At 36.3% G+C, this 15,705-nt stretch overlaps 1 protein-coding gene across 1 annotated transcript in view; it reads left to right on the top strand.

The window, feature by feature from the left end:
• Nucleotides 1-15,705, top strand: part of LOC126366008 (trimeric intracellular cation channel type 1B.1) — a 50,081-nt gene that overhangs the window by 21,597 nt on the left and 12,779 nt on the right. The window contains exons 5-7 of the mRNA XM_050008853.1: nt 1,076-1,163; nt 1,816-1,936; nt 5,796-5,961. Of these exons, the coding sequence (XP_049864810.1) occupies nt 1,076-1,163; nt 1,816-1,936; nt 5,796-5,951 (365 nt within the window). The 3' untranslated portion in view covers nt 5,952-5,961. The remainder of the gene's footprint in view (nt 1-1,075; nt 1,164-1,815; nt 1,937-5,795; nt 5,962-15,705) is intronic.

Consider the following 15,705-nt stretch of genomic DNA (forward strand, 5'->3'; position numbering starts at 1 on the left):
TAAAACAAGTGTAAACTGTATAAATCTCGGAGGTTGAATGGTTTGAATGGGTATAATGATTTGTTTCAAAGAAATGGATTTGTCATAACATTTCAGCACCTTTAAGACATGTTATTGCATTAATAACAAGTGAGAAATTAGTGAATAAAATAAGGTTATATGCAGTGATGAGCAAGTACTGCAGCATGTTCCATGATCACAGCACAGGATGACTCCCATCTTGTCTGCATGGCTTCAGTAAACTGTAATGTTTAATTCATAGTGTTGTCTCAACATTTAGAGGACTGAAATGAGTATCAGCTTTGTGTGTCAACTGTTTGATGCTGTCTTCTGTGGTCTGCATTAGTGTTGACTTCCATTGTCCAAAAACCACCCAATCCTCAGACTGCAGGGGTATGTAAATGTCATCCCTGACATCTTGAACTGCAATATCTAGTGTTTCTTGATAGCTCTCCCTCCAATTTGCCATGTTTAGTGGTATGATGCTATGTTGGATTCAACATGTAATATTGACTGTTATTTATTGAGGATGGTCTGGACAACGGACACTATACTGAGGCTATTTTAGACCCCAAATACTGCCTGCCCTGCAGGCAACTCCACACCACAAATTTGAACAGGACTTTGCACACAACAGCTGGTATAAAGTTTGCAACCTTCAATAAAAGACAATGGATTAGTCTGCTCTTGAGACTGCACATTGGCATGTTACCCATGAAATTGTGTGGACTATGGTTGGTCAGCAACATGTTAGTCATGGTCCTCGTGCACCCATGTACAAACTGAAGGAAGTAAGTTTTAGCATGACCATATTCAGGTCCTGTTTAATTCCACACTTCAGTGCTTAGAGGCTGAAATTTCAATGTAGAACTTCACACTAAATTCAGTTGTCAAAGTTAGAGGAAATATAGGTTTGTTTCAGTCGAATACCTTCTGTTTTGATGTTAAAATTTTCATGAACACTAGTGAATTTCATTTTGTCCACTTTCTCTGAAAATCACTTTATTTTTTATCTGAATAAACGGAAATGGTTTCCTATATGACATTTTAGCGACACTTTTTTATTGTTTTGTAGGAAATGGAGCAGGATTTACAAAACTCTTTGAACGCCTCATTAGAGGAGTGTGGACACCAACAGCTATGGAATTCATGCAACCAAGTTTGTGAGTATTAGTTCTGTTGTTAAGATTAACTGTAAATTTTTTAAATAATTCCTTTTTCCGAATTTAAAACTTCTTAAAATTAAGATAGTATGCTACTGCCACTACTTCCTATTTGCAATGAAATTGATCAAGTACACAAAGTTGTTAAGTGATCTGGAAATTTGTGAATATTTATTTCTGCTTTGGTAATATTCTGAAACCTGTTAACAAAATACTTATTTACATTTAGTTAATAAAAATGAAAAAAAGTTAGTTTGTTTTTCATTAACTTTGTGGTACATTCCCTAAATAAATGATGCTAATTTCATGTAGTAGTTTTTTGATTATAAATATGTAATATAAAATTATATTAATTCTTATGCTTTACCTTCATGTATCACTTTCAGCAAACACTACGATATAGAATTGGAATGAAAAAGCTATTTTTATTTGATCTGTTAGTTCTCCTGTATTCAACAGTAAATTGTTGATCTAGTAGTAAGAAAAACTAACTTCGAATTTCTGTGCAGACGTCTTAAGTGATATTGTCTGTAGTTCTAAAGTCCTCCACACAAACAAGCACAAATATATATTGGTTGCTTGAACATAAAAATTTTCAGCTGTTACTGATATATCCCTTCATGTTTTTTTTTCCTTTCTTTCTTTTTTACAGCCCAACAAAAGCATGCATAGTGGCATCAGTCATCTTCGTATTGGACAAAAAGACAGACATAATTTCAGCTCCACATGCACTTGTCTACTTTGGAATTGTAATCTTCTTTGTTTACTTTAAGGTTAGTAATGAAATACAATTATTATTTGTTTTTGATAATATCTTATTAGACAACCAGCACAGCAGAAATAAAAGGGCACTAAATTGCTTGTGTTTCAATTTTATGCATTGCATCAGCTGCCATTGATCTTTCACAACAAATTATTATACTTTCACCTTTTACACCTTTTTTTTCTCTGCTATTATGTTGTACTTGGAAATATTGAGTAAAATTCACATCTTGACACAGCTTTAAGTTTCTGTAAATTACCACACTACCCCAAATATGAGCTATGTCCTCAATTTTGAGTGGGAAAAGAGACAAACTCAGTGGGAAAATATTTGTCACAGTACCCATTTACAGAGACTGTTCACTGCTTGCAAAGTCCAGTGTACTGGACACATGACAGTTTCTGAATCCTTTGGTGATAGGATGTGATGATATTTTGAGCCTTGAAAAGAGAATCTATTAACGTGTAAAACTGACTGATTTCTTTTTAATCTTACCTTTTGGAGTGACTGTGTTATTCCCTGCATCTATATCTATACTCTGCTAAGTACATACCATTGTACCAGTTATTAAATTCAGCATAGAATCTGATAGGGATTCTACCAGGCACTGGAGCTTATTTATGTGTTTATGTAATTTATGTTGTGAGACAAAGGAGGGAGTCATTTGGTAATGTAAGAATGAATAATTTACTAGAGTTGTGATAGGAAAAAAAAAGTTGTATACAAGCAAAAACTGATGCAATTTCTGTATCGGACTGACAAGTGCACCAGGGTACACTTTTGTAAGTCCTGGTGGGCTATTGTAATGTAATCGACCGTCGGAAATAAGGTTTATCTAAAGCTAAGAGTACGATAACCATAGTGAAGAATTGAAGTAATTTCATGACTGTGAATTGTGGAAGCTTAGCATATGAGGGATTTTTGAGAAGCCGTTTTTTTTAATGTGCGCCATGCAAAGGTGTCTAGCACATGGACTGGCAATTCGTCGACTCGGGTTTAGTTCTCGTTTTTAACAATTCTTCCCCCCCCCCCTATTCCTCACAGTGTTTCACTATTGATTATAAAATTTAAATATATTCAAACAGTTCAATTCATACATGAAAATTAACATATTCAATTCAGTTACAATTTACTACCCTTGTAAGTCTAAAGGCTGTGGGCTGGATAGTGGTAAAAAAATTTAGTATGGAATTGTTGTCTGTAGATGATCTGCTAAAGGAGCCCTTTTGCCCATAGGTCTTTGAGGTAAAAGTTGGATTTAAATCTAATTAGAGAGGGGCATGGGAAGCGTACCGATTTGTGTTATACAATGCAGAAAATTTCGAAATGTTTACAAAATATTTTGATCAGCTTCTTCATTGTCTACAACCAATCCAAAGATCTAATTCGGAAACACTCATGAAAATCTAGAAGTTTTACCCCAATATCAAAGAAATACATAAAGCTAGTGGAGAAGATTCGATTACAAAAACCTTTTTTAAATTTTCTCTACCACAAATAAAAAATGAGCTAAAATTAATCTTTGAGAAAGCCTGGAAAACAGAAAAACTCCTTGATGGGTGGAAGGTGTTCTTGAGACATCCAGTATGTAAGAAAGGCAATAGACAAGATGTTAACTTGAGAGAATTTCTTTGCAGCCAGTTGCACAAAACGTATGTTCCAAGCTTATACTGTACAGAATAGAAATAACACTGGAGAGTAGTTTATGTGAATATGGTGGTGGTTTGTAGGAAGTGTAGGTCATGTTCTGAACAACTATTTAATCTGAAGTCAATCATTTGCCACAGATTACTGAATTCAAAAGATGTTTGTTGATTTCCAAAAGGCCATTGATTATATTGACAGAAACTACAGGTGGTATAAAACTATGAGAATAGAAGCATGGTAATGGCTCTCTGAAGTTCCAAGACTATTTTGCTTGTGTGGACTATTGGAAAACATAAAACACTCTCTAAACATTTCTCTGTAGAGGTGCATTATGAACAGTAGTTCATGTAATGGTGTGATAACATAGTTAAATGTACTGACAGACAATTTGTTAGCTCAGGTTTGATTCCCACTGCTGCCATCCTCTCCCCCACTCACACTGTTAAATGATCAATTATAATATAGAAATATATTCAAACAGTTCAATTTATATACATATAATTGATATATTCAATTTAGTTATGATTACTACTCTTGTACTTCAAAAGGCTATTATAGGCCAGCACACTGTGGCACATTGATAAAATTTTGCATGAGCTGTGACTGGGTGGAATCATTGTAATTCACAAAGTGTATAAAAGATGCAGTAGATAAAATTGGTAGCTCACACATTTATTACACTGATGCTATTGTGTAGAGGACAGTAACAGTCATAAGAACATTGTTGTAGAATGCATGCAGACTGGAAGATGATCAATAATGGGTGCAGAAACTTGCTACTGTCCCACAACAGAAGCAAATACAATTGAATATGTGTACATAGGTGGAAAAACAGGCTACCTGATTATGCCATCTTTTTTCTGCCACTATAATTAGTCACTACTGTCAAATATGTATCTGAATCCATCCAGATTGATTTGAAGTTTAATAACCACATACATCTATTTGTGTAGAAAACATACGCTAGAATAAGATCCATTGAAAAAACTCACCCAACTATTTCTTGAGTTTTCTCATAAGTCTGTGATCTTTATCAAGTTGGATTACTTGAAGAAAGAGAGAGAGAAAGAATGCATGGTTCGCTACTGCTTTCTTTAAGAGTCAGTGCCTCATAGAAGTGCTTGATCTTGAAATACCAATAATAATAAACTTCACTACCAACAATGCATACTTGTCTCAAAACAACGCACATCATTTCCTGTATTACAAAGAGTTCTCTCGTCATGTTTTTTTCCTTCATTTGCACCATATTAAAAAAAAAATAATCAAGAACAATGCTCTGAAAATAAAAATACGTATTTTAGTATTCTTATGCCCATTACAAAAGAAAATATTTGTGCATTTCCACTATTCAGCTACAGTCATTATGTCCACTGACAGAGAGTTGAATCTGGGTTATCACTAGATGTGAGTTATCAGAAATGTCATGAATCCAAAGATGTAGATGTAGATAATGAAACATAACCAGTGAAAATCACTGCTTGAGAGAAAAATCTACACATACTTGCACATATTACATGAAATTTAGAACTTCTTGCCTCGCTGAAAGATGTGTAACCTGTAAGTTACTATTAACTGAATGAAACATATGTAAAGCAATCATTTTAAAATAACCTCGAAAACACTAAAAGCTGAGTTCTTCAGTGTTGGTGATAAGTTTTACTCACTTCAAAATGCATTTCATCATGGTCATATGATATGTGGTCATATGATATGTAAGTGCAGATCTATTTCCACACGTGGAGGGGATTCTTTGCACTGTGGCTGATGGAAGTAATTACATCATTAGCAATTTAAATACATTGATCAATAATGAATGGGGCTTGGTTGCCACCACTGTTAGTTAGCAGATGATACAGAGCTTAATCCATCCAACACGTCAATAAACAAGACAATTACAAAGTAAGTTACAGTATTCCAGTGATTCTCAACTCTAATTGTCACTCCTGATTTTGTAGATATGGACACTCCAAACACAATTATGTCTACTAGCTAATGTTTACAGCACCCAGAAAGCAATGAACACCAATTTATGTCATCTAATTTGTAATGAATCAGAGCTCCCATAAGCCACCTCGCCAATAGTGTTCTTCGATTTTTTCCAACTGTATATCTTGTTATCAAGTATTTTGGTTGCTTGTTTGTGCAACTGTCTTTCTGTGGTGTGTTTAGTTCATGGAAAGTATCCAATATGTCTAATTGTTGTTATCACTCTTTTTCAGCTTTCATCAGTGCTGCTTGGTATACATGACCCATTTGTACCATTTGAAAATTTGTTCTGTGCGCTGTTCCTTGGTGGAATATGGGATTCGCTTGCCAGAATCCTTGGCCGAGGTGGGAACAAAGATGAAAAGGCTGATTCAAAGAAGAAGGATTAAGACAACAAATGTAATGCAGGAAGTCAGCATTGTTACTCAGCATGCGTCTGTCAAAGGCTTCTATGGAAATAATTGACAGTGCATGTTGCATGAAAAGTGCTCTTGTGTTACTAACAATGCATGTTGTCCCTGTAAATTAACTATGTTGAAATTTTCCAGCCCTTCACCTGATATTTTTCAGTTTTCATTCACTTACAAACGCAAGCATACAGCTTCAGGGAGAGGCAACAAGCCACAAAAATTTCCAGGCTTTTATATGTGATGGTTTTACTTTTTATGTTTTTGTAACATTTCTTTTTACTTACCATATTGTTTGTGGATAATAATGTTTTCAAGTAAAGTTAGCAGGTGCTTACAATTAAAACTCTATCTGCTAAGTACAGTGAGAAAAAAAATGATAACTTCATTTACACTACTCATAAAACTTCGCAACACGTAGCTACCTACAAATTCTCTGTAATCTCATGAGTAACTGAGAGAGCATAAAATTATCTGCATCCCGATATCCAACAGTTCCACCAGAATGATTACCCACCGAACAATTTGGCAGCTGACCTGTTGATAGCAAAAGGCAGCTTCTGCTCTTATTTATACCCAAAACTGTTTAGTTAAACCAACATTGATGGAAACGGCTAAGTTTATGTCATTCAATGTTCTGTTTATGTACTGTGAAAGAACATTCTGCTAAAGAGAGTAAGGAGTACTCAAGCGATTTGCTGCAGTCATTCTTAACTTTTGTCTAAGGAAATGATTTTTATCTTTTTTTAATTCCATTTTCCATTAGGCTTGTTAAGCCTCAAAATATCCTAACCCACAATAATGTACAAAAGTTTCTGGAATAATCATCTATGAAAGCAATGAAATATTTCAAACCTACTAGTGATGCCTTTTCCATGGCCCCACTTATGTTAGTGTGAATTGGGTGTAATGCTTGTAAAGCTCTACAATTGATATTATTCAATGGCAGTTTTGTTTGCTTTGCTTCGAGACATGTTGTGTATTTGACAGGATCTTTACTAATTATCAGAAAGCTGAGCTTACTTTCTTGATATAATCTGGCAGCTTATTTGCATCTGTAAAATTCATGAGTAATGTCCTCCAGTGCCACAAAATAGCTGTGTGTACACTTATTTCACAGTCTTATGTAGAGTGATTTAAGGATTTTGCAAGAGACACCTTGAGAATAGCTGTAAGGTTCTCAGTCAAAATATTGGAACAATATCCTGGATGGACACCCGAAAGTTGATGAAACAAACTTAATTTTTCCCAATTTATGAGCAGATGTTCACATATTTTCCAACTCTTTCAGATGATTTCATAGTAGTGTTAATGAGGTCCCACAGTGAAGCTACTTGCCTGGCTATGGCAGCTTCATCTCATTTCCTCCAGTTTACCATTAACTGTAAGTGTCTTGTATAAGCGCATAATTCAATGGATTTGACAACCAACTTCAATCTGCGTACATTCTCTCTTTAGATTAGTGTTAACTTGCACACAGTTCTAAAATTCCTCACTTTGTACACACGATTTACAACTTGCATAATTATCATGTCCAGTGAAATTCTTAATTTGAAATATATTTTGTCATGTCTCCGAGTACGGGAAAAACTATGAAGAATCTGCTATTAAAGTAAGGTTGTCAGTACCAACTTCAAAATACAAGGTGTCACAAATTTTTCCCTAAGCCTTTGAATGGTAACTGAAAGCATGCTGGGAATGTATGCTGTCATCTGCAATTAAAAAGGAAAGCTACTCACAAACTGTTTGTAAGAGTACCTTTATTTACTTCAAAGATTATGTAACTTACAACATAAACTCACAACCACCAAATACGTCAAAATCTCATGAGCAACTGTGAGAACCTCAACCTGAAGTAGTATAGTATGTTTGCAAGATAAAGTTTTTTCACCATAAATAACGTTTCCACAAAATAATGATCATACTTAAAAAACAATGTGTTTCTTTGTTATTATCATCATATTAAACATTTTTGTCATAGGAAGTCCCATGACTCAATTTACCTTCTGTTTTCATTTCACATAACATTCTGCAACCAAATTTGGTCCCATCTGTTGTATCTCCAATCATAAATGCTTGCTTAAAGATTAAATTCAGTTGTATTACACAATATATCATTTTTGAAAATATAATGTGATTGATTAGATAAAAAAATCTACTCATCAAGCAGTGGCAGCAGAACACACACATAAAGGTATTAAACTTTGAAAATTTTTTGAGTCAGTGGCTCCTTCTTCTGGCAGATGGACTGAAAGGGAAGAAAGAGGGATGAAGGAAAAGGACTGGTGAGATAAAAAAAAAGGGGGGGGGGGAGTAGAGGTCAGAAAAGTTGCCCAAAACCCTGGGTCAGGGAAGGCAAGACCCCCCTTTCAAAAATTATTTTGTTATATACAATATATAATTTGGCATTAATGCTGTGTATCCTTGTGTGTTGTAAAACACGTAAGTGGAAGCATTTACACATAAGTGCAAAAATCTTTCATTTTAACTTAGGTAAGTAGATTATACTATTAACACAGGTTTTCTTCTTCTTCAGTGTTCAACACTGAGGTTGGTTTGCGGCAGTGCACCATATCCCTCTTCTGTCTGCCTTCCTATTCATTTCCACATATGTAACTCATCCCACATCATGTATGGTATCCTTGGTCACCCCCAGCAATCCTCCCTCAGTAGTCTCTTTTGCTAATGTTTCAATGACATTATTGTATATTAAAATGCATCCTAGAAGAACGTCTGATATGGTGTCCTATACTCTTCTCAGCACCTCTTCATTGGTAAATCTCTCACTCTCCAGCTGATCATCATCCTTCTGTAGGACCAAATCTCAAGGGCTTCCAACCCCCTTTCCTCTTTTTGCGTAATTTTCATGCCCATATAAGGCTGCACTCCAAATGAATGATGTCTTTCCTTATTTCCAAACTGATGTTACTGCTGGTGAGCAATTTACTTCTCAGATAAAATGCAATTCTGGTATGCTGTGTTCTGCTCACTATTTCTCTTTGATCTTTGTCATTCCTCATGATCCTGCTTCCCAGTTAGATAAATTTCTCCATCACAGCTAGTTCCTCTCTTGAAATTCTTATTCTTAGGAGCTCATATCTTCATCAGTACTCCATATAACCACTTTGACCTTTTGCTTGTTTAGTCTCATGCCATACTGATTAACAAAAATCCTTTCCCTTATGGTGAGGACCTTATGTAAATCTTCTATCTCCGTGACAAAAGCAGCAGTATCATCTGCATTATGCTCCATGTCTATCTTCTGCCCATTAATTTTTGATACTCACCTCAGTAGTTTTGCAAACTTGGTCATAGCTTCTTGGATTTAAGCATTGAATATAAGAGGGGATAGATCACACGTCCTTATCTCATGCTTTTTCTGATGTTTGCTTCTTGTTCCGGATGAAAATTCCCTATCACAGCCACTTAACTTTTATAAAAGTTGAATATCAGCCAAATGTCTATACTTTAGAGAGAGGTTGTATATTTACCATTACACAATGTGGTGCAAAGTCTTAACAACACTTTTGCAAATGTAGTAAATCAATATTTCTCAGATAATAAAGGAAAAACAAAACTGTTATACTGCAGATCAGAATGTAGAATGTTAGATCCTTTAATCTGGTAGGTAAAACAGAAATTTTGAAATGGGAAACAGATATGTTTTGAATTAGTGAAGTACAGTGGCAAGATGAACAAGACTTCTCGTTAGAAGTCCACAGGTTTATAATTACAAAATCAAACAGACATAATACCGGAGTAGGTTAAATAATGAATAAGAAAATAGGAATGCTTGTAAACTATTATGAAAAGTATAAGGAACGTGTCGCCCATAATCAACACAGACACAAAGCCAATACCCGCAACAACAATCAATGTTCATACACTAACTAGCTCCACAGATGATAAAGAAGTTGAAGGAACATATGACAAAGAAAATTATTCAGACAGCTAAGGAAGATGAAAATTTAAATGTGATGGGAGACTGGAATTTGATAATAGGAAAAATAGTAGGTCAATATGGACTGGGAGAAAGGAATGAAAGAGGGAGCCGACCTCATAGAATTTTGCACAGAGCTTAATTTAATCATGGCCGACATTTGGTTTAAAAATCATGAAAGAAGGTTCACCTATAAGAGACCTGGAGACACTGGAAGATTCATATTGACTACGTAATAGTGAGCTGACAATTTCGGAACCAGATTGTTAACTATAATGCATTTCCAGGGGATGACCACTATTTATTGGTTATGAACTTTTAGATTAAACTGAAGAAATTCCAAAAAAGATAGGAAAGTAAGGAGATTAGACCTAGATAAGATGAAAGAACCAGAGGTTGTTGGCAGTATCAAAGGGCATTAGGAAAACCAACATGAGAAAGGAATATCACAGAAAAGTAGCATTGAGAGGTGAAATAGTGAAGGCAGCAGACGATTAAATAAATAAAAAGACAAGCCCTAGTAAAAAATCTTTGAATATTGCAGGATATATTAAATTCAACTAAAAAAGTGACAATATATTTAAAAAAAATGGAGCAAATAAAGCAGGCAAATGGGAATACAGATGTCTAAAAAATGAGATTGACAGTAAGTGCAAAATGGCTACACAGGAACGGCTAGATGACAGATCAAAGTCGCAGACAGTATGTGTAACTAGGGAAATTACAGGAAAATTAAAGAAAACTAGAGAAAAGAGAGAGATATTTGTAAATATTAAGATTTCAAAAGCAAAACCAGTACTTAGCAAAGAAGGGAAAGTTGAAAGGAGGAAGAAATACACAAGGAAAATGAAGTTAAAGGCAGCATTATAGAAAGGGAAGAGGAAGTAGGTGAAGATGAAATGGAAGATAGATACTGAAAGAATAATTTGACAAATCACTGATAGCCCTAAGTTGAAACAAGGCCTTTGTAGCAGATGACACTCCCTCAATCAAAGAAAAATTTGTAATGGGGATTAAAGTTCAGAGAAAATAAAGAAAAACTTTGAAGTTTGCTGATGACATTGTAATTCTGTCAGAGACAACAAAGGACTTGAAAGAGCAGTTGAACAGAATGGCCAGTGGATTAAGAGGAGGACATAAAATGAATGTCAATAAAAGCAGAACATGGCTATGGAATGTAGTTGAATTAAATCAGTTAACGCTGAGCGAATTGGTTTAGGGCATGAGACACTACAAGTTGTAGGTGAATTTTGCTATTTGTGGAGTAACATACAAAGTGTAGAGTATATAAAATTTAGGGGAGACCAAAAAATGAATACAGTAATAAGGTTTAGTGGATGTTGGATGCAGTAGATACTCAGAGGTTCAGTAAGTATTTGTTGCAAGAACTGAGCATTGTGAGTAGAATAATTGATTTGCTGCTTTACCAGGTGTAAGAAATTCCTTTTGTCATTGTAATATGTACTTTATCTGTTGCTGGATAGATTGATTATGAATTTGATGTGCCCAAGAACAAGCCAAAAGCATTGAGAGCCTTGGAGCATCTGAATGTTCACAGAGGGTAATTGTGAAATCCCATCTTTTTCACCTGATATTGTTTGAGAGGCACCTGTCCATTATCTACATTAACCATGACCTGTACTTCACCTCTGCCAACCAACAGTCTTAAGCACTTCCCATCTCTATTTAAAATCCTTTACCTTTCATCCTCTGAAACTTCTTGAAACCAGCCATGAATTTGAATGAAATGCCTTGCATCATCAAAGGAAACTACCTATTCATCATGTTGATCAAGTACCTCGAAAGCAGTCTGCATCTTCCCCAACACCATCCATAAAACTGTTCTCATCCAACAAACCCAGCTTGGCTTCCCTTCTTAACATCCGGCCGAACCAGAGTTCTCAAACCTTCTGTGCCTCATGGATACCTAGTATTTAAAAACACTGTCCTGCTGCAACCAAATTTCAGCACCAGTTTCAATTTTATTTTTAATACCATTACTGGTTTCAGCCAACAAGTCCATTTTCAGCTCTCATTTATTTGGAGTTTCAACTTACCAACTACAGAACAAACAAAATTCTGCCCCCTAAGTTAAAGAGAAACTTGTCTTCTTCCCGAAAACAATTGTTGTAGGCTTTTGATAAATTCCTCACTTCCAGCATTGCATCCCAGTCCTTCATGAAAAACATCTCAGAAACCTCAAAGTTTATTCCTGCTATGTCCTATGACATTTTTTATCTGAAATCAGGCCACTCTGTCACTGAAACAACTTTTAGACACTTGAAGAAGCAAAATTGACCCTCATGATCCAATTCCTTTGATTCAATGTGTGCAGCAAAAAATATAATTGAGATACCTATGGTCCTCACAGTTTATTACAACTGCCTGCATGGTACTCACTCCCCTCCTAATTCACTTCCTACTAGCAAAAATAAATGACTTCTAACCAGGTTTTGAATTTCAACCGAAATTAACTTTGGTAGAAAAACATCTCTGACCTATTATCTAGAAGCTCCTATTTTATATAAAAGATACCAATTACCATATATACATGAAAAATCCACACCTCTGAATAATCTGCGCACACTAATTTTGAGAAAGGAAAACAAAGAAGAAATATTGGCTTTAATTTTTTTTTTAATGTAATGATTCTGTTCATCATCACTTTCATTGTCATCACAATCAGAGAAGAATCACTGCTATCATCGCTATCGTTCCATACAGCATCGTTTTTGGTTCCATTCAGTGAATTTGTGATATCACATTTTTTGAAGGGTTTTTGCGTCAGTGGTAGCAGAATGGAGTCCCATTCACATCTCACCTACTCACCCATCTGGCCTTCTGATTTCTCCACTCGACATGAACATGGGATTTTCATCAACCATCCATTGTGTATACCACTGTTTAGTGCATCTCTGAACGGCCAATTTCTACACACATCTAGTGTTTGCAGGATGGGTGTTAGTTAGGCCTCAATGGGTAATGAGCAAGTCAGCTTTTCCTTCTCGTAACTTGTCTCGGTAATGTACGAGGGTGATGTCCCCAAACGTGTTGTCCAGTCAACCACAAAGTCATTGTCCATCCACTCTTTCAGATTCGTTCTCACCAATATATGTCACTGATATTTTCCTTTTAAATACCATTTAAGGTAGTAGCTTTTATCAATCAGCAGTTGTATATATCATCACTGTATATCCTTGCTGTTCATTGCCACCAGTGATACTGGATTCCCCTTTTCAGTTCAGGGTGGTGTTGTGCGCGGCATCTCAAAATAGACTAGTGTTTGATCCACGTTACCAATTTGAGATAATGCAAGAGCTGATCAATGAAGACCAAGATTGACTTTTTCACAGATGTGTATTACCCCACTTCAATGTTTACATGATATTTTTCAAAGTACTTCCAACCTACTTGGATGCACTTCTAGTGTGTCTACCAGTCTTGGAATGCATGGTGCTGGCCATTCTTTGAAAGTTCCCTGAGAATCAACTCACTTTTCTTCAACACTGCTTCAGAGTTCTCAAGTCAAATGCCCCGAACTTTTCCTTTAGTGCTTGGAGGGGGGGGGGGGGGGGGCGCAACACACAATGCAAGATCAGGGCTATAAGGTGACTGTGGTATACAGGTAATGTTGAATTGAGCCAGAAGCTACATGACTTGATTTGCAACGTGAGGCCACATGTTGTCATGATGAAGTCACGACCCAGTCTAAGGAAGTGGACATATAGTGTGCTGCTGTAACAGTACTGTGAGGGGTAAGTGTAGGCTGGTAAATCATTCCATGACAGTCAAAAAATATGATCATCAATTTCCCTGCAGATCAAGCAATTGTCACCTGTTTTGGTGTTGGATAACTTGGTGATTTCCACACTGTGCTGGCTCATTTTGCTTCAGCGTCCTAATGATGCAGCCATGACTTATCATAGGTGATCATCAATTGCAGAAATGCGTCCCCTCCATCAGCACCTCCAGCTTGTCTCCATTAACACAGCCTTTTTTTCCAGGAGTCAACAGATGTGGTTCCCTACTGGTACAAACTCTGCCATATGAAATTCTCAAAACTTTACTGAAGTTATGTTATGTTACCCACTGATCCTCACGGATAATTGCAGCAGTTACATTGATGACTTCAGTCACAGCAGAAGCCAAAACACGAAGCCTACCTTAACACACACAAGGAAGCATTCTTTTAAGTCCTTGAACAGCGTACACACTGTTGCATGAGGCACCAGGTATCCACCATATGCTTGCTGCAGCTTCTCTTAAGTTTTAGTGGCTGCATGTTATAAACGAACACAGAATTTTATTGCGGTGCACTGCTCCTCTTGTATCATGTCCATTGTTGGGTATGCATCTACAAAATTGAGCATTACTACCAACCTACTGATATAATGATCCCGCTCCTATCAAATATTCAGATAGGTAACTAACATAGAAGCTGTCTCAGTCTTCGGTGGTCAGCTCTCGTGTGTAGAATGTTCACAGCCCAGATTTATCCTGTAGCGATGAAAGTTCACTACTTTTTCCTCATAATTTGCTAGAAGCCATTGAGCGATGGTATTACTGCTGCGGAAGCCTAAGAGATTTCGATCTTATATCCAGCCCTGGCTAGCTTTCTAACCGGCGATGCCTAGTTTTTTGGCTAAAGCAAATGCTTTTGAATTTGCATATTTTACTACTTACCATGCATCCATATTGTTGCTTTTCTTATACATAATCACAGAGCCTTGTTTGATGTCCGGATGCTTCACTCCACTTCTAATGTGCTACTGACATGTCACATACTGAGTCCACAACAATGCTATAGTACAATATTATCTATTGTTAGAGACGGAGCAGCACCAACCTTATTACAATTAATCCATGCACCTCAGTTTTTTGTTCTTAAATTTGGAAAAATGTTACATGGATAATTCATGTACATATGGTACTTAGTGGATTGAAACCATTCCCACCTATCTACCACCTCAAACCCTCCTTGCCAGCATGAATACAACCTCACTCTACACCAACATCCTGCATACACATAGCCTCCCTGCTGTTCAGCACAATCACAAAAATTATTTACTGTGATATTAGCAATCTTTGTCATTTATCCATACTTCTTCACCATTGACAGCCAGACCTATAAACCAATCAGTTGGGATGACTTTGAAACCATGATAAAAACATCCTGTGCCAAATTTTTCATGGCATGCATGGAGGAATCACTCATCAAACTCTCTAAAAACTGAATCCTTCCCCCAGCAGGTTAAGTTCCATTTTTTTATATCTTTGTGGTCTGGATTCATTGTAAAGAAGTCATCTAGTTACAGCTAAAAACCTTTCTCAACTCTCATTCAACTGGTCCTTTCAAATATGAAGTCACCTTCCTGAACCTTGACATCTATGTTGTTGCATCTCACATTCATTCATATCAAATGCTCCCTTTCCTAGAGCCTAACCATGCCTGATATATGTTTGGCTCCAATGGGTTTTGAGTGATCTGCTCCACACACCTGAAAGCAAAACACCAGCTTCAAAGCCAGCAAAGCGAGGGCACTCATGTAGAGTAACAGCTACAAACCTTACCACTAATGATGCCTGGCAAAGAATCAAGATGAAACATGTATGGCATGATAAAATATAAATGTCAACAAAAGTTACGGATGATGATCCAGTTAATTGCTCTTTCCTGTATGCAGAAGGTGTGTGTGTGTGTGTGTGTGTGTGTTTTCATAGTAAGTGCTTTTCATTTTGACATTGCTTGTGTGAAACTATCTTGATTTATTGTTCAAGGAGAAGCTCGCCTGGTTT

This window comes from Schistocerca gregaria, chromosome 4 (genome assembly GCF_023897955.1).
Source record: "Schistocerca gregaria isolate iqSchGreg1 chromosome 4, iqSchGreg1.2, whole genome shotgun sequence".
Classification (NCBI taxonomy): Eukaryota; Metazoa; Arthropoda; class Insecta; order Orthoptera; family Acrididae; genus Schistocerca; species Schistocerca gregaria.